This window comes from Convolutriloba macropyga, chromosome 9 (genome assembly GCF_964194025.1).
Source record: "Convolutriloba macropyga chromosome 9, txConMacr16.3, whole genome shotgun sequence".
Lineage (NCBI taxonomy): Eukaryota > Metazoa > Xenacoelomorpha > Acoela > Convolutidae > Convolutriloba > Convolutriloba macropyga.
Genome location: NC_134476.1, coordinates 49925962 through 49952585, shown reverse-complemented (window position 1 = coordinate 49952585; position 26624 = coordinate 49925962). Strand labels below are relative to the sequence as shown.

At 40.2% G+C, this 26624-nt stretch overlaps 2 protein-coding genes across 2 annotated transcripts in view; both read right to left on the bottom strand.

The window, feature by feature from the left end:
- The window catches only part of LOC142345824 (2-oxoglutarate and iron-dependent oxygenase domain-containing protein 2-like), a 421406-nt gene that overhangs the window by 311072 nt on the left and 83710 nt on the right, over positions 1-26624 (bottom strand). The window lies entirely within an intron of this gene.
- On the bottom strand, positions 5853-17720 carry LOC142345821 (uncharacterized). The gene is made up of 2 exons (XM_075398221.1): positions 17523-17720; positions 5853-8126 (listed from the first exon to the last, which is right to left on the bottom strand). Exons 1-2 carry the CDS (start codon positions 17550-17552, stop codon positions 6609-6611), a joined length of 1548 nt encoding a protein of 515 aa, XP_075254336.1. The 5' UTR covers positions 17553-17720; the 3' UTR covers positions 5853-6608.

The window sequence follows — 26624 nt, the reverse complement described above, 5'->3', positions numbered from 1 at the left end:
GCTAAATATGATGGGTGTAATTGAAATTTGACCAATTATAAATGGTTACAAAATGTTTAGAGTGTAAACAAAAATGTGGACTCCCTTTTAATTTAGCTTTTCATTTTTCAATATATCATGAAGATAAAATAAGTAAATGTGCATGTGGTGATAAAACCTTAAGTGGTATTTGTATGAAAACTGATTGTTCTTTTAAAGATGAATCCGGGTATAACTCTAGCTTTAGTATTAACTCTAACTCTAACTGTAGCTTTAGCATTAACACTAACTCTAGCACTAACTCTAACTCTAACTCTAGCATTAACTCTAACTCTAGTATTAACTCTAACTCTAACCATAACTCTAACTCTAGCACTAACTCTAACTCTAACTCTAGCTCTAGCATTAACTATAACTCTAACTCTAACTCTAGCATTAACTCTAGCATTAACTCTAACTCTAGCTATAACTCTAACTCTAACTCTAGCATTAACTCCAACTCTGCCCTTATCTCTAACTTTAACTCTAGCTTTAACTCTAACTCTAACTCTAGCATTAGCTCTAACTCTAACTCTAACTTTAACACCAAAGTCTTAACTAGAAATTGTAATAAATGTAATTCTGTACAACCGCTAACTGATTTTGATGAAAGTAAGTATACTTGAAGAAATTGTACTTCAACTAAAGTTAATTGTCTATATTGTCCTTCTGTTGTGAGATATGATGGAATAAGAGCTCATATAAAGAAACAACATCCAGATGTAGAATTAACTAGAGGATTTAGTAGAAATTTAAATCCTCGAAGAGCTATTAACCAAACTGGGGAAAGTGGTGGTGTAAATATTTTAATTTCGTATCATTTCTTATTAATAATTGAATAAATATAGAAAAAGTAAAAGAAAATGTAAATTTATTGAAGAATATAGATAATTTAAAATAAAAAGTATAGAAAAATTAAAAAAATAAAAATTGATTAAAAAATTTAGATAATTTTAAAAATTATTTTAAAAAAGAGGGAAATCAATCTTTAAGCGCGATAAATAGTGATTTTGTACTGGGCATCACTCCGATAGGGGCGATTTTGCTCTTAAAGAGTGATTCGCTCTTAAAAGAGGGATTTCGCTCTTATTTTGATATTTGCTTTATTTTTTAAAGAAATAATTAAATTTTGCTATTACTTTCGATTTTAGCTTAATTAACAAGGATCTTAATATTATAGAAACATTAGCAAAATTTAAAATTTATAAAAGAGTTAAGCTGGTTTTTTTATACAGGTTACAGTGAAAAACACTGATCACTGTGTTTCCACCGATCTCAGTGTTTTTGACTGTATACTCATCACAATGTGTCCCATATACAGTCTCACAGCAGGGATCATCCTTTTAAGAACTGTGAATTTTGTTTTTTTTTTGTCTCACTTAGTTTTATAGCAATTCATCAAATCGGGGGACGTTCACTGGAGATAGTGAGGAAGGAACCCCAAACCTTCCGTTTGCTATAGCAACTTAACTAGACTCGATGATTGAACTTAACCACTACGCCAAGTGAGACAGAAAGTTTTAGTTTTAGATTGATTAAATATTGATTGGGGGATATATGAAAATTATTATTTTAATATTTCTTTCAATTTTTGTTCAAGTTTTCTTTTTTGTTCAAGTTTTTTTCGCAAGTTTGTTTACGTGCTTTTTACACGGTCTCTCTAGTTACACGAGTACTGGGATACGTCCACCGGAGTCGGTGGGGATAGAACCCGAAATATCCGTCTGATAATGGACAATTACCAGCTTAACTCTGTACTAGTGGATTGCACTAAGTGAGACAAGAAATGACAGATTTAAAATGAGTATAAAGATAATATGTAGTAGTGGATAAAACAGGGATAGCAACAAGCAGTAATTTTGGCCCGATTCGACATGCGCGATTAGCGTTAGGAGAAAGGGTCAAATTTTACTGGTGGTTGGTATCCTTGTTTTATCCACTACTATTTGATTCAGAATTTCATTATTTTGTAGAAATTGGCCTTGCAAGATTGTTTTCATTAAGCTTAAAACATGAAAACTTCAGTTGTAACGCTGCCCTCCCACTTTTGTCAAGGAAGGCTTTATGCCTCCCAGTTTTAAATAATTCCTGATATTGCGTTATTCCTATACCTTTTTTTTATCCGCTAATTAACTTCCGTGTGTAACCAATGTGGTGTACAACTATTCACTGATTTTTCCAACAGAAAACATGCAAACTTCCAATTTCAAAAATTTTCCAATCTCAAAATACAAGGCAACTGTTTACTTTGGACAATTTTTGTACGTATGAATAATGAATTGAAAATTAAATTAGTCAACATGACTATGTCTATCAAAACAAAAGAAGAATAGTTTGATCAATCAATTCTTATCAATCCATTTCATTTTTACCACACGTGAATTGTACGTTTCTGTACTCCTGACTTTGGTCTGGTGAGAACAAAAAACGCGTAGTTGAAAATGAAGATTAGTTTCCGTAATCCGACTTTTCTGTGAGCTTCACCTGATATTGGAGAGCTTGAATAAATATTGGTGAGCTTGAAGTTTTTTTAAGAACATCCGAGACTTTCATGGGGCGCGGGTTAGCAACATTACCACAGGCACACCAATTGCAACTATGGAGAGTTTTTGTGCTAGCCTGTCAAAAACAAAGGGACGTCCCTCCAACTGATAGCTCCTGCTTTCTGAAAGTGTGGTGATTCGTTTTAATGTTATGCCAGTTCAATAGATATGGGAAGATAGTTATTTGCATTTTTCTCTACATCTTCAACAGTTGAAAAAACAGAAACAAGAACACAAGTATCTGGCCACCAGAAACAAGTATCCGGTCAAATCAGTTGTGGAAACAGTACACAGAAACAAACTATTACACTGCTTGAGACAGCCACCCAAACCAAAATTGGAATGCCCTCTTTGAAGAGCATAATTGCGTTACAGCAATTGTCATAGTCAATTTTTGGCATTATTTTTTGTCAAACAGTCACGTACAGTTATGTAAGCGAACAAACAACAAAATCATTTTTTGTTTCTCCTTCAATTGTTTACTTGAATGGCTCAAAATATCAATGGCTCTCCAATATTTGCAAATATACTTCATGCAACAAATTTCTCTTCACTGGGCTGGGCCATCTCTGGTGCAAACTTTTGTGTTTGTCATTTGCAAAATTTTTTGAGCATGCAGCTATTTAAATGCCAAAAATCAGGATTTTCAGTGAACAAGGTTTCTAGAAACATCTCCAGTCCAAGAAAAGAAGATAGCTATTTACATGGCTCAACCTAACCTTGCTTGATGTTCCTGATCAATTTAAAGTCTTCGAAAAGCCATTCAGTCCGTGCATGTGTTGCTGTTTTTTCTAGTTCCAATCGGTGTTCTGATTGATGTACAAAGCTCCACTTGATTGATCAATCCTCAATTTCTCTACTGTTTCTTTTGAAAACTATTCTTTTGCTGCATTTAGAAAACCATCATAATACTCAAAACCGGCAGGTTTAAGAGCAAAAATATTGTCAATTTTGTTGTTGTTAGTAAATGTTGCTCTTGTGTATTCATTAGCTTGGCGTTGACACCTATCGATTCATTGATTCACCTAATTATTTGTTACTTTTAGCTGAACATGTTCATAGTTCTGACTCGGTGATTTTTTACTTAACACTTTAAACGTTTGCTTCTTATCACCTTTAAAAATTTTTAGTTGGAAAAAAGTGTTTTTTAATGATTAAGTCAGCGGATCCCATGTGAAGTCAAAAAATTACGAGAAAAGTTTTACATCGCCTATTCGTATCAGTGGCTTCGTAGTTGAATATCGTAGGGCACACGTTTTTGCGGTTCGTTTTAAAAGCATGTCCCCTATTTTTACTTCTGTTCGATTACAATTGGTTTTTGTTCTAATTTTACAAACTGAAATTTTGAAATCGAATTTGGTTCTCTGCAGACCAAACAAATTGGGATATATTGTATAATACCGTTTCAATTTGATGGGCTTACAATATTTAGGTTACTTTTTATTATATGTGAGTTTCGTTCTATGCCCACAATTCGTTCTATGTTAAAAAATAGGAAACTTGACAGTAACAGTTAATTTTCAACCCATGTAATTTGTAGAAACCGGACAATTTACTTCTCAAGACAACAATTTGTTGTTGGGACGACAATCAGTATTCAAAAATCTACTGCTCGGGAAAATTCTGACACCAGGAAGAAGTACAGGATGAACATTATTTTAAAAATTTGTTGAGTTTTCTATACCACAGATTATTGCTGACTAGTCGATATATTTTGTTCAAGATAAAAATTTTCAGCAAAGATACACTCACAATTTGTATTCATTTACTATTCCATTATCTGGTTCTGCCCAATTTCAGTCTTGCGTTTTTTCTCTTCTTCTATTTTTTGCACCTGCAGCAGCTCAGTTGGAACATCACCCGGGTTGAGAAAATGCGATGAAATTGACACATGAAGCGTCTTTTTTTGTCGAATTTTGTCGATTTTGTCAGTTTTTATTTAGGAATTGTCGACTATCGTCGTTTTTATCGGTATTGTCGGTATTTGATGTAAGTGTCGATTAGCGTTGTTTTTGTCGGTATTGTCGGTTTTTGATGTAGGAATTGTCAATTATCGTCGTACTTTGTCTTCATTTTGTCGTAATTGAATTTAAAGATAAAAGCATTTGAGTGCAACTAAGTGAGTGGTGGTGCAGTGGAGGAGAAGGTGGATGGTAATTAAGGGGTCGAGGGTTCGAAGCTTGACAGGGACTAGCCTATTTTGTAAGATTTTTAGACAGGCTAAAGCCGAAGATTCTTACGTTGAAATACGGACAAAAAACAATCAAAACGTCGAAAAAACGTAAGGGCTTTGATCGGTTTTGGCTTTGATCGGTTTTGGCTTTGATCGGATCATAAAGAAAATCTCAAAAATTTGTCAAATCTATTACTCATTCGTGCTCAATTAGCTTTTTTTCCATGGTACTCATGCAACTTCTTATGATGTAATTAATTTCAACAGACAGCACTAAGAAAAATAGTTTATCGCAGATGTAGAATTTGCAGAATTTATTAGCAGCTTTGTCCACAACAAAAAATATAACTAAGTGTTGTATTCTGAGTCGTTGCACAGCATAATCAGCATTTGCTTGTATGAATTCTCATAATCTTCCAAACAAATGATCTTGATATTGCAATTGTGTAAGTTCAAATAAAACGCTTGCCCAAATTTTTCAAATATGCTGGAAAATGGAATTTTTATCGAAACAATGATTCAACATTTTGTGAATCGTCTTCGTGCAGAATTTCATAGACAATTCCTGTGCTGTCAATTATTCTTAAGTTGAGCCACGTCTGAACTAGATAGCCAAAAATATGCATATCCGAACTGCGAATAACTGATGCCTTGAAATAGTCTCGTTCGAAACAACTATCATGAAAGCATCTTTATTTGAAAATTTTGATCAGCAGAAAAGTTTATTGACTTGGTATCAGTTAGTTATCTCTAAGGAAATTACAATTTAGTCTGTTAATATCAACAGTCAAGAGTAAGTCAATTTCGCACTTTGGTTTCTAGTCTTAACTTTGTTAATCGAGATCTGTTTATTTTCCCTGAACAAAACTTTTGTCTTCCTTATATAGTGAATTTTAACTAATCAAATTGCTAACGCTGATTATTGTAACATAAATAGTTACAATAATAGTGCAAGAATTTTTTTATAGGTGCAAGAAGTTCCGACCAAGTAGTTTTTGCAATAAAAAAAATACAAGTTGACACGTTCACAGTAACTGCTAAATAGGTCATTCGAGAGCAATCAATAACCTATACAAAAGTGTGATTGGTCTTTGCAGTGTGCATATACATGTAAGAAATATCAATTGTAATGATCGCATTCTAACGATGGGAAGAAAACAGATCTCAATTAAAAAATTTTATCATTGACCACTGGTGATGATTCGGGAGTCATACAGGGTCCTGCATAATTCACGGATACTATAAAAACACAAATGATTCTCAGTAATTATACAAGGATCTTTCAAAGAAACTGCGTATGTGTATGGAATCAAATATGATCCTTGTATGAATACTAAGAGGGATGGTCTTAGACAGAGAGTAAGTTAAATAGTCAGTTCCAATAAAACGTCATTTCACGTTAACTCTCTAACTTCTCTAACTCCCGCCTCTCAAGTTTGATGGTATTCATGAGCTGTTCAATAGTGTGGTCAGTATGTGGAAGGTTCAGGGTATGGATCAGCTGTTGAATAGTGTGGTCTGTATGTCGAAGTTTCAGGGTATGGGTCAGCTGTCGAATAGTGTGGTCTGTATGTCGAAGTTTCAGGGTATGGATCAGCTGTCGAATAGTGAGGTCTGTATGTCGAAGTTTCAGGGTATGGATCAGCTGTCGAATAGTGAGGTCTGTATGTCGAAGTTTCAGGGTATGGATCAGCTGTCGAATAGTGTGGTCTGTATGTCGAAGTTTCAGGGTATGGATCAGCTGTCGAATAGTGAGGTCTGTACGTGGAAGTTTCAGGGTATGGATCAGCTGTCGAATAGTGTGGTCTGTATGTGGAAATTTCAGGGTATGGATCAACTGTTGAATAGTATGGTCTGTATGTGGAAGTTTCAGGTTATGGATCAGCTGTTGAATGGTGTGGTCTGTATGTGGAAGTTTCAGAATATGGATCAGCTGTCGAATAGTGAGGTCGGTACGTGGAAGTTTCAGGGTATGGATCAGCTGTCGAATAGTGTGGTCTGTATGTGGAAGTTTCAGGGTATGGATCAACTGTTGAATAGTATGGTCTGTATGTGGAAGTTTCAGGGTATGGATCAGCTGTTGAATAGTGTGGTCTGTATGTCGAAGTTTCAGGGTATGGGTCAGCTGTCGAATAGTGTGGTCTGTATGTCGAAGTTTCAGGGTATGGATCAGCTGTCGAATAGTGAGGTCTGTATGTCGAAGTTTCAGGGTATGGATCAGCTGTCGAATAGTGTGGTCTGTATGTCGAAGTTTCAGGGTATGGATCAGCTGTCGAATAGTGAGGTCTGTACGTGGAAGTTTCAGGGTATGGATCAGCTGTCGAATAGTGTGGTCTGTATGTGGAAGTTTCAGGGTATGGATCAGCTGTTGAATAGTGTGGTCTGTTTGTTGAAGTTTCAGGGTATGGATCAGCTGTTGAATAGAATGGTCTGTATGTGGAAGTTTCAGGGTATGGATCAGCTGTTGAATAGTATGGTCTGTATGTGGAAGTTTCAGGGTATGGATTAGCTGTTGAATAGAATGGTCTGTATGTTGAAGTTTCAGGGTATGGATCAGCTGTTGAATAGTATGGTCTGTATGTGGAAGTTTCAGGGTATGGATCTGCTGTTGAATGGTGTGGTCTGTATGTCGAAGTTTCAGGGTATGGATCAACTGTTGAATAGTATGGTCTGTATGTGGAAGTTTCAGGGTATGGATCAGCTGTTGAATGGTGTGGTCTGTATGTGGAAGTTTCAGAATATGGATCAGCTGTCGAATAGTGAGGTCTGTACGTGGAAGTTTCAGGGTATGGATCAGCTGTCGAATAGTGTGGTCTGTATGTGGAAGTTTCAGGGTATGGATCAGCTGTTGAGTAGTGTGGTCTGTTTGTCGAAATTTCAGGGTATGGATCAGCTGTTGAATAGAATGGTCTGTATGTGGAAGTTTCAGGGTATGGATCAGCTGTTGAATAGTATGGTCTGTATGTGGAAGTTTCAGGGTATGGATTAACTGTTGAATAGTATGGTCTGTATGTGGAAGTTTCAGGGTATGGATCAGCTGTTGAATAGTATAGTCTGTATGTGGAAGTTTCAGGGTATGGATCAGCTGTTGAATGGTGTGGTCTGTATGTCAAAGTTTCAGGGTATGGATCAGCTGTTGAATAGTATGGTCTGTATGTTGAAGTTTCAGGGTATGGATGAGCTGTTGAATAGTGTGGTCTGTATGTCGAAGTTTCAGGGTATGGATCAGCTGTTGAATAGTGTTGTCTGTATTTCGACGTTTCAGGGTATGGATCATCTGTTGAATAGTACGGACTGTAGGTGGAAGCTTCCTGAAAGTTTGCTGAATATTCACGTTGAAAAACCCTTGCAGAGCAGGTCGTGATTGTAATCAGCACTATCAATGTCACTGCCTGAAACAAAGAAGTTATTTACCAATTTCCCATCATTTTATTCTCGTTCGCTATCACTGCTTTGAAGGAATTCCAGATGTTGAATATTCCAAAATCCTAGTTGTATCTGTATCGCCGAGATCCGAAAAGTGTTTTACCTGCATACAATTCAAGTTTAAATATTGATATGTTTATGGAGCACCTCGGTCGAGGAGTCAACGCTAAAAATCACTAAAAAATTTATAGTGCATTGCGTTGTATGGCATTGCGTTGTAATTTAGAGTCCTGTGCGTTGAATGGTCGTACAAATTGCGCCGTTTTGAAAACATTAAAAAACATCTAGCCTTACAAAAAACAGCACTATAATCAACGCTCTATTTTTACCGCTTCGTTTTGGTAACAATGAAATGTTTTATTTTAGTGGTCTAGTTTATCGGTGTATGAAAAAACCAATAGAAATCTACAAAAAATCCCACAAAATGTTAACGCATATGATCTACCATAAAGCGGAGTGAATCTAATTCGAATAAAATAAAAAAGAACAGAAATTCACGCATCAGATATTATACTCATATTTAACTGAAGTAAAAATATTTAACATTGAAATTCTAGTTTTTAAAGAACTCACGTCTTTTTTTTCGCAAATTAACTGCTTTACTTCAGTCTGGGCCTGCTACTTCCAAATAAGATATGCGCTCATTATGCGATAAAAACATACTTCTTCACCGATATTCACCAAACGTCAAAAATTATTTTTCTGCAAGCCTAATTTTTTTTTCAATATTTAAAGATTGTTTTTCAAAACACAGTTGAAAAGATTGAAAATGTCTAATAGTAGTTTAATTTGATCCCAATCAAAAAATTTCAAATCCATCCGTTTATTAATAAACTGATTCTCAAATATTTATCCGTTTCCCTTGCACTTCTCAAAGTTAACATTTTTTTCTAAAACAATCCTTCTAGTACAAAAAGAAAATATCAATAATATTATAAACGATAAATAGTGCTTTTGTGAATAAACCAATGGTTCCATTCTGTCTTACATCCTTTCAGCTTATCTAACCAGATTAGTTGACATCTGAGAACTTTTATCGTGTAAGATTTTACAAATTTCTCATAAAAGTGTCTTACAAATACTTATACTTGCAAGATTATGCGTCGCCTGACTCAGACAACTTATTAGGTCCTAAACGATTAACTTTTTATCAGGTCTGATAAAATATTACACGATAGAGGCCCACTTTTGTCAGATCGTACAAGATAAAAATTTTGCCATATAGGATCTTACACGATAAAAATTTTCCATGACAAAAATGTTTATCGTGTACGAATTTAAGAACTTTATAAGAAAGCTAACCATTTGGCTACGATCTATCTTCCTTATGATCTATCTTTCTTATACGATAAACAGCTCTTTAAGGCTTGCAGTTTCTTGAAAATGGAGACAAATCAGAGTTGCTTTCAAGCAGTAACCAAAAAACTACAGCATACAACACTTATTGTCAGAGCAACAAAGATAAAAATATCTTTTATTGTCTTTTGAGATTAATGAAATAATGGGAAAAAGAAAACTTGTGTAAATACACAAGTCATTTTTACATGATAATGTGTTAAATAATAACACATAATTTGTAGGTGGGGTCAAATAGAACAGTGAGGTCAAAACAGAACCAAAAGGTAACTACGAAAGTATAATCTCCTAGCAAATGATTGTTGCTTCTTTTAAGCCAGCCGTACAATCTCCTAATGTTTGCTACTCCTAGACCGTAACAAAATTGCGGATCGCCATGGGACAAACAATGGCATATTAAGGGCATCATTAAAAGGGAATTTTGAACAGCCAAATATTTTTACCGTCTTTTTCGTTTGTGCTGCCACTCGGTAACTAAATAAAAATATTGCATGGAAATGCACTAAATATATGGCACTAAAAATATGGGATTAGGTAAAAATATTAAGTAAAAACATGTCTGGAGGTGGAAATAATATGCGCTCACTAAGCTGGGAGCACAAACGAAGAGAAGTCTTCTGTGCTTAAGGGCCAAATATTTTCAAGCCCCCGGGCGCACGTGCTATTTGTTACATAGTAAAATGCTATATAACAGCACAATAATTTCAACGCGGGGTCATAGAAACCACTGGTTGGTGGACTGAAAAAAAGGTTAATCATGGTCCGTTATTTACTATTTAAAGGTTGAAATCTATTTATAACAAATCTGGTTCGATTTGGATTGTTTAATGAATCATTAGGTATCATCAAGGTATCGTTCCAACTATTACCCCAGTACGCTATGCACCCCGCTTCACAGTTACAGAGAATGTGCCGTTGCACAGTATATCATTATGTAAGAATATGGCAAGTGCTTTTAAGGGTTGCAAATAATATGCACCCTCTAAGCTGGGGGTGGGCGCAAGCAGAAAAAATTTACATTTTAAATGGGTTTTGTGCCTTTCTAAACCAATATTTTAAAAGCTAAAGTGTTCAAAAAACATTCGAGTTTTTCCGATTATGCCCTGAGCTCAGTGGTTGTACAGCTGATAGTCCCCACAGTCAACGGAAATATACCCTAATGGGGCAATATTTAAATGGGTTTGTATAATGGGAAAGAACCAAAAATTCCTAAAAAATTGTTTAAATATAAACGCTCTTTAAGCATTTTAGTTTTTGTGTTTTTCCAATCGAAGCACCCTTCACGTATCTATTGCCACCAATTGCAATAGAATCACAGAAGTTGGGGAGTACAACTTTATATGACCACCAAACTTAAGGGAAGATAATGGGGAAGCGCTTAATTATCGATATAGTACAATCTTTATTATGAAAAAAACTTAAAAGTTACCATTGGAATTGCTATCATCAAAATTTTTCAGCTGATTGTTACCATTGGCGGAAGATCTGCTAAGATTGTTGCACCTGCTTTGGAGATATTGATATGATCATTTTGTATTTAAGTTGTACTTAGGTTTTTTTTCAGACTCAACGTTGAAGAATGAATTACAGTAATCTTCGAAATAACCTCATTTTTTCTGCAAATTTTCTAATGCATTTCATCAAAAAACATCTGCTCTTAAATTGATAAGAAACTCTCCCATTTGGTTTTTTTAAAAAAAGAGTGATTTATTCTGCAAATTAGGTTAAAAAACAGCTAATTAGGATGCATCAACACGTAGTCTGTTCTCACGTTCTCTGCTGCCCTTTTCTATTATTCTCCACATTTCATTTTGTGAGAATAGATGCTCTTTTTTGTGACTATGAACAATTTTTTGTAAAACTTGAACTTTGAAACTACTGAAACTCAAACGTGTTCGCATTATTGCAGCCAAGCTACGGTCGAGTTGAAGCTATGGCTAAGTGAGCGCTCATCCTCACACTTACTTCACAGAGGCAATGGATTGAATTACAGATCACTGGCGTGTGAATCACACACCTTACCCTCGGCTATCATGCCAAATTTATTCGTATCTACATAATATAACTGGGGTAAATTGCGATGAAATAATATAAATGTTTACTATTCTCCAAGATGTACATCTTTTTCGCACTTGATTCGGTTTTTAATCCACTCGATCAAGGTCGAGTCAAGGTTTAAATCTCAACTTGTTGATGCTTTTTGGTATTTTTGTTCTTTATGACAAGAAGAGGCATTCTTTCTCTTATCCCCCCCCCCAGTACAATATGCATCCCCATTAACAGATCACGACTCATTTCTCTAAATCATTCTGTGCAAATACAGCAGATGAGACTGGGGGTCGCAAATTAGCATCATTCCTAGCCCGTCACAATAACCGACGTGTCGTTCCTTTTACACCAGCCAGTTGAATTGTCTTGCCCCAACGGAATAAAGAAGAAAACCAGGGGGGGTTGTGGGGGGGGGGGGGGGGGGGTGGAGCGTGAGGGTGTTCACGGGTACGAGGAATCAAACGTTTGGGGTTAAGGGAGGACTGAGGAGAGGTATTGACGAGGAGGACAGAATAGAGGGGGGGGGGGGCGTTAAGGAGTCAGTGGAGTGCGGATGGGGGGGTTACATGACAATTTACCCAATTCCATTTTACCCAATGCCATTTTACCCTACGCCATTTTACCCAACCTGCCATTTTACCCAATGCCATTTTACCCAATGCCATTTTACCAAATACCAACTTACCCAATGCTCTTTGATCTTTTTGTTCAATTGTCCGATTACAAATTAGCAGTCGCTATTAGAAGGATGATTTGAAATATTTGTGGACAAAGTAGTCCCATGTTCGGTTGTGATAGTTTCATATCAAGTCCCACGGGCCATTTATTTTATAGTCGGCTAAATAGTCGTTCTGGTTAATTTAGCAATGGGGTAAATTGGGTAAGTTGGCATTGGTTAAAATGGCATTGGGTAAAATGGCAGGTTGGGTAAAATGGCATTGGGTATAATGGCATTGGGTAAAATGGAATTGGGTAAACTGTCCTGACACCGGATGGGGGTTGGGGATGAGTGCAGGGTCAATCTCTTAAAAACTGCCCTTCATACCATGAACTTACGTTTCTTAAGCAATTATAGTGAATCGCATACCTAAAAACTAGTGAGCCGTTAGGTTATAAGAGGGCTGCTCAACAACTTAATGCTCTCTGGTCCTCGCCTTTTTATTCCATTTTTGAGAAAGCAAATCTCAAAAGCGTCATATGAAGAAACTATCAGGTTAAAAATTGCTACTACTAAAAATCTCATAACTAATAGCCGGTAGACTATCTGAAAAGACTCAAAGTACCAAACTAAATCTGAAAAAACTGCCAACTAAAACTATAGAATTAAAAGTGTATTAAAAACTTCAGACATAGCTTTTAATTTAGGGGTGTGGGTAGGTGGAGGCGCTGTTGATGGGGGCGGAAGGTTCTGGTCGGGGAACAGGGATGGGTGTTGTTCGGTTGGAGATAGACAGGTATGGTTTCGGGGGGTAGCCTAGCTTTGGGGTGGGGGTAGGCTACAGTGGAGTTGAGCTATATGAGGGTACATAGGCTGAGAGAAGGGAAGGGTAGGTAGGTAAAGGGAAGGGTAGGTAGGTAGGTCCTGTAGTTTGTATAAGGCGAAGTCTTGGAGCGAAAAGTTTTGAACATCAGTTTGACGATCAATTTTTGGAACTTATGCTTTAGAAACTAAGCAACTGTTAAAGTACACTGGGGACAGGTGGCGGGGTGAGGCTTTAGTGAGTAGAAGCTTTTTTTAAGCCCGGGTCGAGGTTTTTGGGTAAATTTTGGTAAGAAATGCGGTGAATGCGGTGAATTTTCGTAAGAAATGCGGTGATTGCGGTGAATGCGGTGAAAAAAAATAATTCACCGCTTTTCACCGCATTTCTTACGAAAATTCACCACCAAATTCACCGCATTTCTTACAAAAATTCACCGCATAGACTATTATGGCAAATTAATGTAAGAAATGCGGTGAATGCGGTGAATGCGGTGAAAAAAAATAATTCACCGCTTTCTCTCAAGCGGTGAATTATTTTTTTTCACCGCTAGATGCGGTGAAAAAAAATAATTCACCACATTTCACCGCATTTCTTACAAAAATTCACCGCATTTGCTTTCCAACGTTTACTCAATATGATTTAAATTCACGAGAAATGCCAAGGTAGTAAGTGACAGTTGCGGCAGTGGAGTAAGCAGCTGAAGGCATGCAGGAGGTCAGAGGATCGAACCCGTGTGGGGACGATTCTTTTTTGTATGAATACTGAGAACGCGGTGAAAAAAAATAATTCACCGCGATTCACCGCATTCACCGCAAAAAGATGTAAGAAATACGCGGTGAAAATTATTTTTTTTTCACCGCATTTCACCGCATTTCTTACGAAAATTCACCACCAAACCTCGACCCGGGAGGGTAGTTTGGAAATTACACAATATTTGGCCCAATTTTTGATTTTCAGCATTTTCCCCTCAATAGAGCTCAACTGCTAAAAATTGTGAATACGAGAGAAGTTTATGTCATTCTAAACGCAAAAAGTAAAGTGCGAAAAGGTCATCGGAAAAGTTAAAAGATTTCGGGTCTTTCCCATTATAGCCCCCCCCCCCAATGAAATTATAGCCCCCCCCCCATTATGGTATAATTACCATGATTGGGGGGGGGGCTTTAGGTTATCTGACCACTAAGCTGGGGGGGGGGCTATAATGGGAAAGACCCAAGATTTCAACGAAAAATTTTGCTTCAAAAGACAAGATACACACGTCTACAATAATTGCGTCAAATATTGTTCAAAAGTTTTACATATGCCTGGATGTTGACCGGAATAAAGACGAGAAATTTATCAGAACTCGCCAAAACTTCACGGAAATAAATGCTTTTGAGCGCTTAGCAGAATTTGACTGGAAAAATACAACAAAAAACCTACATCTGGCTAAAAGTTAGGTGGATTTTGCCATGTTTTTTTAAGCCCATAAATACAAAAATTGTGTTTTCATTTTGGTGTTTTTTATGTTAATAATAACCCGTGCGTCTGGGGGCGTAAACGTTTTATGCCTACTAAACTGGGGAGGCCACAGCAGAATAGAGCGGAAAATTTCTGAAGTTCATTTTATGATCAATTTCGAGATTTTTTCAGTATGTTGTAGTGGTGTTCACTTAATCCTTCATAATACTAAAGGGTCTTTCCTAATATAGCCCCTTATCTTAGGTAACATAATATAGACCCCATAATATTGAAATTATACCACCAAGAATGGCTATAAAGGAAAAAAAATTATTAAGTTTTATTGAGCACCAGATAAAAACTGACTCCAAATATTTTCGAACCAAACAAATTGGAGACTTTTCCCATCACAATTTCCCAAAAAAAATGCAAGTTGACTTATCCTCCCCAATAAAGAAGAGATCCATGGGTTTGGGGGGGGGGTTCAAGGGTGAGCGTGTTCACCGGGGGCGAGAAATCAAAAGTGTGGGGTTGAGGGAGGTCTGAGGTGACGTATGGACGAGGGGGAGTACAGAATAGAGTGCGGGCGTCAAGAAGGCAGCGGAGTTTGGATGGGGTTAAGGGATGAATGAGGGGTCAAACAATGAACTTACGTTTCCTGAACGGTTTTACTGAATCGGGGTCTTTCCCATTATATCCCCCCAGCTTAGTGGTCAGATAACCTATAGCCCCCCCCCCCCAATCATGGTAAATATACCATAATGTTGGGCTATATTTTCATGGGGGGCTATAATGGGAAAGACCCCTGAATCGCATGCTGAAAGAATAGTGAGCCGTAAGAATCTAGGAGAGATGCTCAACTACTCAAAGCCCTCTGGACCTGCCCTTTTTATCCCATTTTGAAAAAAAACTTAAACGCGTTATATGAAAAAAATATGAGATGAAAAGTTGGTTGTACTAAAAATCTGGAATAAACGAATAGCCGATAGACTATCTGAAAAGACTCAAAGAGTCGTATGAAACAATCTATGAACTGATCCTACCTAAATGAGAAATATCGGGTCTTTCCCATTATAGCCCCCCCCCCCCACCCAGCTTACTGGTCAGATAACCTATTGCCCCCCCCCCCCAAATCATGGTAAATATACCATAATGGGGGGGATATATTTTCATGGGGGGCTATAATGGGAAAGACCCGAAATATCAAAAAACAAAAGACGTATTTTCATGGGGGGCTATAATGGGAAAGACCCGAAATATCAAAAAACAAAAGACGTATTTTCATGGGGGGCTATAATGGGAAAGACCCGAAATATCAAAAAACAAAAGACGTATTTTCATGGGGGGCTATAATGGGAAAGACCCGAAATATCAAAAAACAAAAGACGTATTTTCATGGGGGGCTATAATGGGAAAGACCCGAAATATCAAAAAACAAAAGACGTATTTTCATGGGGGGCTATAATGGGAAAGACCCGAAATATCAAAAAACAAAAGACGTATTTTCATGGGGGGCTATAATGGGAAAGACCCGAAATATCAAAAAACAAAAGACGTATTTTCATGGGGGGCTATAATGGGAAAGACCCGAAATATCAAAAAACAAAAGACGTATTTTCATGGGGGGCTATAATGGGAAAGACCCGAAATATCAAAAAACAAAAGACGTATTTTCATGGGGGGCTATAATGGGAAAGACCCGAAATATCAAAAAACAAAAGACGTATTTTCATGGGGGGCTATAATGGGAAAGACCCGAAATATCAAAAAACAAAAGACGTATTTTCATGGGGGGCTATAATGGGAAAGACCCGAAATATCAAAAAACAAAAGACGTATTTTCATGGGGGGCTATAATGGGAAAGACCCGAAATATCAAAAAACAAAAGACGTATTTTCATGGGGGGCTATAATGGGAAAGACCCGAAATATCAAAAAACAAAAGACGTATTTTCATGGGGGGCTATAATGGGAAAGACCCGAAATATCAAAAAACAAAAGACGTATTTTCATGGGGGGCTATAATGGGAAAGACCCGAAATATCAAAAAACAAAAGACGAGAAAATTAGCTGCCATTTAATGCTATAGAATTGAAAGTGTTTTAAAAATTTCAGACTTAGCTTTTGATTTTGGGGTGTTGGTAGGTGGGGGCGCTGTTGTCCCTAGCTTAGGTAACATGATTTATAAATTATACCACCAAGGTGGGCTAAATTTATTCTTCGGGAAAGGAAATTAGGAAAGTTATGAGCTGAGCATCAGATAAAACGGGCTCAAAAATCTCTTCAAACCAAACAAATCAGGAATCTTTCCCATCATAATTCCGGTAAAAATTTTGCAAGTTGATTTATTGGCTGGGTCTTTCCCAATATACCCCCCTCCCTCCCCCAACCAAACTATAGCCTCCCAATATGTTTAGTATTATGGGGGGGGGGGCTATAGGTTATCTGACTACTAAGGTGGAGGGGGTGGGGGGGGGGATGGGAAAGACCCAATTTATTCTGGTCGAATTCCGGCCATATCTTACATTTCGCCCATTCCGCCCATGATGGTCAATGTCCACTCGCACGGGTCATGCATTGAATTTTTACCGGAATTTGAACAGATTTAACGACGTGCCATTATATAGTAAATCATCATGTAAAAATATGGCACGTTCGTCTGGTGGGTGCAAATAATATGCACCCACTAAGCTGGAGGGGGGGCAAAAACGGAAAAGATCCCTGTTTTGCTATCTTATTACATGGAGAGAGCGTTTCAGATGGGATTGCACTTTCGCTTTTTTTGCCCGTTACAGCTCCGTCCTAATTATAGCCCCTGCTCTTTGAGAAATACCGAAAAGCAGTTGGGGAGGAAAGATTTGCTGGTCCCCGTAAATGCGCCAATTCAGCCTTGTTAAGTTACGTGATGAGCGACACCAACGAGAAAGATCGGAAACGTTTACCATAATGGGGGGGGGGGGGCTATAGGTTATCTGACCACTAAGCTGGGTGGCTGGAACGACCCTTAATGTGCTAAAGACAACATAACTAGCTACTTACCATTTTTTGGGTTGATGTCGTTTTCTGCATTCTTGGGACAGTGTTGAAATTTAAAAAGTTTATTTATAAGTATTTACTTTAGATCACAAAAATCGAAAAAAAAAATCAAATGACTTTCAGAGTCTTCAGAATTAGCTTTCTCTACTCAAGAGACCTCACCAAAAATTTGATTTACTCTGGTACTTGTGACCCTAGTTATGGTATCTGTACCCGCGTTCTTGTCTTCTGTTTATCGTACAGGTGTGACTTTTCTTTGTAGGTCACGTGCCATATTTACTCAGAAGCAAAAATCGGAACGCTGAGACAAAATAAATGATTCATCGTAGCCCTCCCCCTCCCCCAACAAAAAATCTTGCTACTAGCCGCCCTGTTAATGGTAATATTATCATGGCACAGGGCTGTAAGTTCTATCCATAGTAGATAGGGGTTTACGGGGGGGGGGGGGGGGGGGGTGAATTGTTTGAGACCCAAAAACGATATTCGTGGTGTTTGACCCAAAAACGGTATCGATATCTCCGATATTCTGACCTGACACTATTTTCCGTCTTGCGGGAAAATTGGGCTCAGACTATCAAATTGGGTGCCAGGTAGATTCTGATTCAATGGTCGCATACACTCACTCTTTTCGATGTTTGGCGCTGAACTAAATTTTAAAGCCCAATTATGTGCATATAAAATAGACATTGATACTAGTCGCCCAATGGAATCATGCAGTAATCTGACTTGAGGGCCATTGCTTATGAGTGCTGGCCAAACGGCTCAAAGTGGGCTAGCATTTACGTTCATAACTTATTTAGTGAACAAGGGGTTAAAAAACTGAGATTAAAAATTTGGGATCTTTTCTCTGTTTGTGGATCCCCAAACCCCCACCCCCCCCCCCCCCCAGTACGTTATGATCCCCCCAGTTACCCACTCGTTAATACATAATAATCATTATGTAAAAATATGGCACATGCGTGGGGGGGGGTGCAAATAATATGCGCCCACTAAGCTGGGGGGGGGGGCACAAACGGAAAAGATCCAATATTTGAATCGCTTCTCCCCCCAAAATTTTTTATGCCCCCCCACATTACAATATATCTGTTGCGATATACAGAACGTTACTATATATAAATAACTTAATGCGCCTAGGGGCGTAAAAGTTATATGCCCACAAAGGCACAAAGGGAAAAGATCCGCTATTTTATTTCAAAAACTCACTGCAGTTTTACTCTGTCACAGTTTATGGCAACAATTTTTAAACAGTTGAGAAAGCCTCAATGTGCGAAAAAGCGACTTAAAGTAAAATACGAGATCTACTAAATGTTCCCGTGGCCTATGTTTATTCAGCGGAACGATATTCGGGAGTTTCTATCCCCTCAAGTTTAATGGGTGCATATGATTTAAACCCTAAAGCGCAAGTGTCATATTTTTACAAAATAAATCACTATGTAAAGGTGACGGAAAACACTCTTTCGTTCAAAGATATACGTTCAATTCAATAAGCTACACGATAAGTCAACTAGGCAACTGTATTTGATAACGCATTAAGGCCAAAGGCCCCTCTCAATGGCCCGGCAAATCTAGCTTGATCTTTTTTAGCAGGTATTTTGTCTGAGTCGATTTTCGACTCAGATTGGTCACCGATACGTTTTCGAAACATAAAAATATTAAGCCTAAAAAGAGCGCAATCGATTCAGTATATTAGTAGGCTCAACGAAAATTATGTTTAACGAACTTTTTCCGAGCTTTCTATGCCAAATAGAACGTATTTTGTGTGCATTTAATCTTTTTGTAAGGCTTACATGGTTAAGAGATTATGACGTAATAAAGTTTCTCGCTGGATAGATTCTCGCTTTATTTAAATAGCTCTTTAAATAGACTGCTCATTTAGTTTACTCGGTAACATCCTCCGGCCCGGAAGAAAATGTTCGGAGGATCGGTACAAGCTTAACGAGTGGGCGGACGAGCGATCCGGATGACGTGCGTAAGACGGCGGAGCGGGCGACGCTGTCGGAGCCGTACCGAAGTTCCTCAATCCGAGCGGTTGGATAGTAACCCCTAGGGTTGCTTTCTTCAACGATCCAAACTAAATCACCGACCTTGAGGTGCTGCTCGGCAGGCGTCTGCCACTTAGATCTACGGTTCAACGCAGATACATACTCCTTGAGCCAACGTGCCCAAATTGCATTGGCGTAGGACTGTGCACGGGCGTACCGCTTACGATGATCGAACTCGTCGACGCCAACGATAGACGGAATTCGGGTTGCTTGGTTACCGAGTAGAAAATGGTTAGGTGTTATTGCGCCTAGGTCGGACGGGTCGGCGCTTACGGGCGTTAAGGGACGTGAGTTTAGTGCGTATTCGACCAGACAAAAAGTAGTGTTCAACACCTCATCTGTGAGGCGACGCGTACCGAGGATAGTGTACAGTACTCTTTTAAAACTTCGAACTAGCCTCTCCCAGATGCCACCTTGGTGTGGCGCACTGGGTGGATTGAACCTCCACTTAATGCCCTTATGTGCAAGTTCGGTGGCAATGTTAAGCGTATTCCATTTTTCCACACATTCACGGAGCTCTTTCTCCGCTCCAATGAAGTTCGTACCATTATCCGACCAAATCATAGCAGGAGTACCCCGACGGGAGACGAACCGCTCCACTCCCATTACACAAGAACTAGTGTCCATGGACGGGACAACTTCAACATGGACAGCACGAGTAGTGAGACAAGTGAAGAGAAATCCCCACCTCTTCTCGGTAGTCCGACGAACTGTGACGTAGAATGGGCCGAAGTAATCAACCCCGGTGTTGGTAAAGGGAGGAGACTGGTATGCCAGTCTCTCCTTTGGGAGGTCTGCCATGATAGGTTGAATGGTTGCTGCACGGAACTTTCTACACAACACGCAGTTTGATTTGATGGAACGCAGTGTGGAACGTAGTTTTAGGATGGCATAACGTTCCTGTACCTTTGACCTTAAGTAATCCATGCCCTGATGATGGTTCTTCAAATGAGTATGCCGCAGAAACAGTTTAACAAAAGTATGACGTGCATCCAGCACGATAGGATGCTTAGAGTCAAAGTCAATTTCCACTAGCCGTCGGAGTCGACCAGAAGAACGGATGAGACCATGAGGCCCAATAAACGGAGTAAACTGAGCAATGCGGCTGCTCTTCTTAACAGATTTGTTGTCAAGAAGATCCTTTCTTTCAGTACTAAAGGACTCTTCCTGAACCAAGTACTGGAGATGACGCTCGGCTTCGTCAAGCTCAACAGGATCGGCTATGCTGCCGTCTACGGTACGGTAACTTTCATGAGATGGTAAAAGACGGAGCACATATGCGGTGACACGCAGTAATTTTTGATAAGAACTGAACTTATCAAACGGGATTAGATTGATACTTTGTCCCTTAGGGGGCTTGGTTACGGATGCGGCTAAAGATGAGATGGAGTCATCATCTTGTTCCTTGGTTACAACGCCGAGTTTGATGTTATCAACGACGTCAGTATTTGGCACAAAAGGGAATTGCTTAGTTCTCAAGAAGTCAGGACCCCTCACCCAGCTACTTGATTGCAAAACTTCAGCGGACATGCCACGCGTGCCAGCATCTGCCGGAATATCACAAGTGGCGACGTGGTTCCATTGGTCAACGCTGGTGTTCTCCAGGATTTCACTAACACGATTTGCAATGAAGATGGGGTGTTTGTTTGTTGAGTTTATCCACTGCAAGACGATGGTACTATCTGTCCACATAAAGACTTTATCCACAGTAACCGTTAATGCTCGACAGATTTCCCTTTTTAAACGGGCAGCGAGGAGAGCGGCTTGTAATTCCAACTTAGGAACTGTCATTACCTTCATAGGTGCAACACGGGCCTTGCCCAAGACAAACGCCAGCTCTGTTTTAATCTCCCCGGAGGTGCAAGTTACTTGAGCCCTGAGAAAACCTACTGCACTGAATACGTCTTGCGAGCTATCACCAAACATGTGGAGTTCAAGATGTTGGAATGGTCCTGAAAAGTAACTTCTCGGTATAGTGATCTCAGCTAACCGCGGCAGTTCAACACACCAGGCAAGGAATCTGTCAACTGTGTCTTTAGGTAACTCGTCATCCCAACTTTGTCCATTGGCACGCCAAATGTCTTTCAAGATTAGCCGAGCACCAACAGTGAACGGTGCGACAAGACCAATTGGGTCGTAGACCTTTGACACAAGACTTAGGACCAAGCGCTGTGTTAAACTTTTCGTGATGGTGCTGTTAGTACCCCTGCTCACAACCAGAGTATCGTTGTTGTGATCCCACTTAAGCCCAAGCACGTGCATTGATTCCTCCTTGGATGAAACGATGACCTTCGGTTCAGTGGATTGAGCAGACCCATCAATTCGGTCAGCCAGATCTGGTACATTGCTTACAAACTTAGTAAGCTTGAACCCACCTAGATGGAGAAGATGAACCAATTCCTTCGACCTAATGAGGGCCCTCTCGGGGGATTCCACTGAGTCCAAGTAATCGTCCATGTAGAAGTTCTCAAGGACGGCTTTCGCAGCTTCTGGGTACTCCTTAGCATTATCGCGTGCCGTGCGCTGAAGTGCGTAGTTGGCGCAGGTGGGTGAATCTTTTGCCCCAAAGATGTGGCGCGTATACTGGTGTACCACAACATTTGATGTGGGGTCCTCCCTCCACAAAAAGCGCAATGATGGTTGATCACATGGCAACACTCCAACTTGGAGGAACATTCCCTCGATGTCGGCGGATACGGCAAATGGATGTTGTCTGAACCGTAGGAGTACATAGATTAGGTTTTGTAGTAGGTCAGGTCCGGTAAGTAATGACTTATTAAGAGATGCGCCATGGAATTTTGCTGCTCCGTTTAGTACCCTACGAACCTTACCCGGCTTGTTCGGGTTAACAACCGGATGGTGTGGTAGGTACCACTCTCGTTCCGAGCGACTTTCCACCTTATGAGCATCTTTGACCCTTACTACGTAGCCTTTGTCTAAGTCCTCTTTGATGGTATTCGAGTATTTTTCCCTTAATGTCTGATCTTTCGTTAGCCGCTTTTCCAAAGACTTTAATTGAACAAGTGCTGAGAAATAATTGTTGGGCAGTTCGATGTTATCTTCAGCCCATAGCATTCCGACATCGTACCTTTTTCCATTATGCACGGTGGTGTTTTCAAGAATTTCATGCGCACGTGCATCCGATGCGGATCGTGGGTCTACTTGCTTAAGTGCGCCGTACGACTCCATGTCGTACCAAGATTTTACCTGACTAGCGAGTTCAAAATCCTGCTCCAAATTAGCTTTGAAACAAGTCGAGACTAAACCTGAAGACGACGGTAGAGGGCCGCTTAGAACCCAACCTATGGGCAAGCGAACAGCGAAGGGCGAGGACTTCTCGTCGGCAGCGAAGTACTCTAACGGGCGGATGGCATGATACACATCCTGTCCAAGTATCATCTCGATGTTTCCATAGCAATATGTAACTGGGTCTAGAACTGCTAGGTGCGGGTATGTTTCCTGAAGTGCTTTAATGTTAATGACATCGGCGCCTACATTCAAATTTTCCTTTACGTAAGGGCTGACTTTAAATGGTTCAAATGCTTGGTTGTCGCGTGGTGTTACAATTAGTTCAACTAACTCAGTGTCTACAACCTCTTCGGTATTTATACCCTTGACTGTTAGTTTCAATGCTGTACCGTGCAAACCAAGTCTATTTGCAAGATCATTGGACACCCAAGAGTTACTGCAAGCGGTATCGCACAAAACTAAAGCCGTGGTATCTTTACCGGTAGAGCTCTTTAACTGTAATTCAGTCACCTGAAGGAGGCCTTTCACATTACTCACAGATGACAAAGTGGTGGTCTTGCTCGATGATTGGACACTAGGGAGTTTACTTTGATTTGTGCCAGCATTAGAATTACTGTTGTTGTTGTTTGGAGGGGATTTTGATGGATAAACCCTCTCAGCTCCATGGAGAAGTGTGTTATGGGAGCTGTTGCAACCGTCCTTCCTGCATTTCCTGGGGTGTGGGCATTGCCTGAACATGTGCTTTTCTCTCAAACATGAGAAACACAGTTTTGCTTCCGCCACTACCTTTGCTCGTTGAGTGGGAGACTTTTCTTTAAATACCCTACACTCCCAGATGCGGTGGATACCTTTACACACAATGCAGCGAGGGGTTGCAGGCGTTGCCGATGTTGAGGCTGGTCTCTGAGTGCCCTTAGTTTGTGTATTAGCAGCAAAAGTTCTTGAGGCAACTTTGGTCTTTACTACTGAGTTGGTGTTATCCTCAGTTCTTGCTTTCGACGAAGTTTGTTTCATTAAATCATGTGCCTCGGCTTTCTCCTTCAACCAATCGTTGAAGTCAAGGAGTGTTGGCTTAACCCAATGTTTTTTCACGGTGAAGAGTGACCAAGACTCTTTCAGATTGGGCGGCAATTTTTGCACAGCCGTGTTGAGAAGTGAGGCGCTCTTAAGGTCTGCGTCATATGAAAGTGATTTAAAGACCCCAACAAGACTTGAAATTGTTGCAGAATAGTTTATGATGTTATCACTATTGTGCATCTTTAGTGGTGGAAAAGAGCTGAGTTTTTTTAAGTGTGCACTGACTACTGCCTGTGGTTGGCCAAATTTACGTTCGAGTGTCTTAAGTGCGTCCTTATACATTACACCGCAGTATGCGAACTCAGCGATGGCGGTTTTAGCTTTTCCAGTTACAAGGGTTTTTAAGTATGTTAACTTGACGTCATCAGTCAAGGACTGTGCGTCTATGGCGCTTTTAAATTGCCCGAACCATTCGTGCCACTGCAGGGGATCACCATTGTATTGTGCCAACTTCCACTCGGGCAGTGGATCGTTCTTCTTACAAGTAATTGCGTCCGCCAACTGCTTTATCAAATCCGCAGAGTCCAAAGAAGGAGCCGAAGGTGTGGGATGCGGCGGGCCACCCCAACACAACGGGTTTGGAACGGTAGCTCCATACGTTGGCGGAATGATCGGAGTGACAAAGGTGGGGGCGGTACCTGTGGAAGAACTAAATGGATTCGCTTGCATGAAGTCTGATGTTACGTAATTTTGAGCGCCTGCTGCTGCTGGTGCATGAGGGGAGCGGTGCGATGTAGATATATGAGGGTTGATTAACGGGGCCGGTTGTGCGGTGTATAGATTTGCAGATGTACGTACAAGTGGTAATGCATTTGGTGAGACTGCTGCCGGAAAACGCCAGACATTTGGATCTGGAGGAGCAGGAGGTGCATGGGTTATGGGTACAAAGTTTTGGGGCTGAAAAGTCTTTTGTGGAGGTGGTGGATGAATTAATTGAGGCACGAAATTGTTTGCCGAGGAAATGAATGGTGCAGGCGGAGAATGGGGTGACAGATTGACATTATTCGCCACGGGGTTAGTGGCTTGTAGTGGGAGTGCTTGTGGCGGGGAAGGAGGAAAGCGGAATGCTGGTGGGATTAGCGGAAAATGCGGTGGTGCGGGGTTTAGAACGGGGGATGGAGGGGCTGGTACATTTATGTGTGCTTGTTGCGGATTAAGTGCTAGCGGAGCATTAACAAGTGTGTTTAAAGGTAGTGAACGCGAAGGGCTGACTAAATTCAACTGTCCCGGCATGCTCGACCTGCGAGGGAATTGATGATCTAACTGTAAACCATCGAAGTGCATTGTTGCTTGAGACAGTTGACTGGCTGTGTTTGGGGCGTTTAGTTGAGTTGGCATACCAAAGTTTATTGCTGGTGATGGAGGCGTATATTGAGGCTGTCGCTGCTCTTGCATGATGTTGTTTGCAACATGTGCATCATTGGTTACATTGGTTCCACTACTTGGTTCATGGACAGGGAGGTTGATGTTGGCCTCAACTTGACCATGTGTATTGAGATTGAAGTGTGAGTTTGGAAGTTGAGCTGAAGAAGGTCGGACAATTGCTTGGTTAGATTGGGCGATGGAACCAGAAAAGTGCAAACTCGGTTCGTTTGCAACATCTGCCATGTTCCCGGCTGGTGATGAATTAACCCAATCTTGAACAAGTTTCTTGCTCTTGACTGAACTTCTTTCCGTAAAGAGCCCACTCATTTTGCCTGTACCAGACCCGTCCGCTGATGATTTTGTCATCAACTCAATTTCCTCAAGGGCTGCAGCAGCTACTTCCTTGCGATGATCTTCCTCAAGCTGTTGAATTTCTAATTCCCGCAATTTCGTTTGTTTTTCAATTTCAAGACGTTGTCTAGCAATGCGGAGTTTTGCCTCATGAGGTTTCTCAAGTTCCTCCCTTTTGAGTCTAGATAGTTCTAAGTCTCGTTGACGCTGACTTGATCTTTTTGAGGAAGTCATATGTGAACCTGATCTTGATTGGTGAGAGGTATACAGCTCTGCTGTCTCTTTGTCATGGACCGAATTGATATACCCTCGAGCAGCAGCAATGAATTCATCGGTTTTCTTTGTTACAGTCTCTAACCATTTCTCAAGATTCTCACAGGCAGCGTCTGGATCTTCAGTCTTTTGTGCCAGGTCAAAGAGCTCTTCATTCTTATCAACTACTCTAGTAAAAGCATTTTTGCACTTCACAATCAGACGTTCAATCTTAACTTTCCTGTCTTGCTTATCAACAGCATTGTTAATTTCCCCATAGATGTTATTAAGTTCAGCCTCTAATTTTGCTCTTGCACTATAAAGTTTGTTGAATTTGTCCTGCAAAGTTGTCATGATCTTAAGAAAAACAGGAACCACAAGTTTAATTTAATACTATTATAAAGTACACAGACATGCAACAGCACAACACAAATGGGTTATACCGAACCCGTGTGACGGTTTGGCTAGCAAACCGCCAAAGAGCAAAAATGTTCGTCGAGTACAATAGTACCCGGCGAAAGAAAGAAAGAACGGTGCGCAGGAAGCGCAAAAAGGGACAGAACGGGAGACGGGAAGAGACGCCGAACGAATAACGCACGACGCGACGGGAAACCGGACGGACAAACGGGAGCGTCGGGCGAATGGCGCGCGACGAAGCGGGAAAACGGCGCGGGCGGGGCGGAAACGTCGGGCGGATGGCGCGCGACGAAACGGGAAAACGGCACGGGCGGGGCGGAAACTTCGGGCGGATGGCGCGCGACGAAACGGG

Bases quoted from the DNA above. Each gene is read 5' to 3' on its own strand.
- LOC142345821 (XM_075398221.1), bottom strand. From the start codon at position 17,552: ATGCAGAAAACGACATCAACCCAAAAAATG. The intron at 8,127-17,522 runs GTAAGTAGCTAG...TCTTTGTTTCAG, and splicing joins CGACATCAACCCAAAAAATG to GCAGTGACATTGATAGTGCT.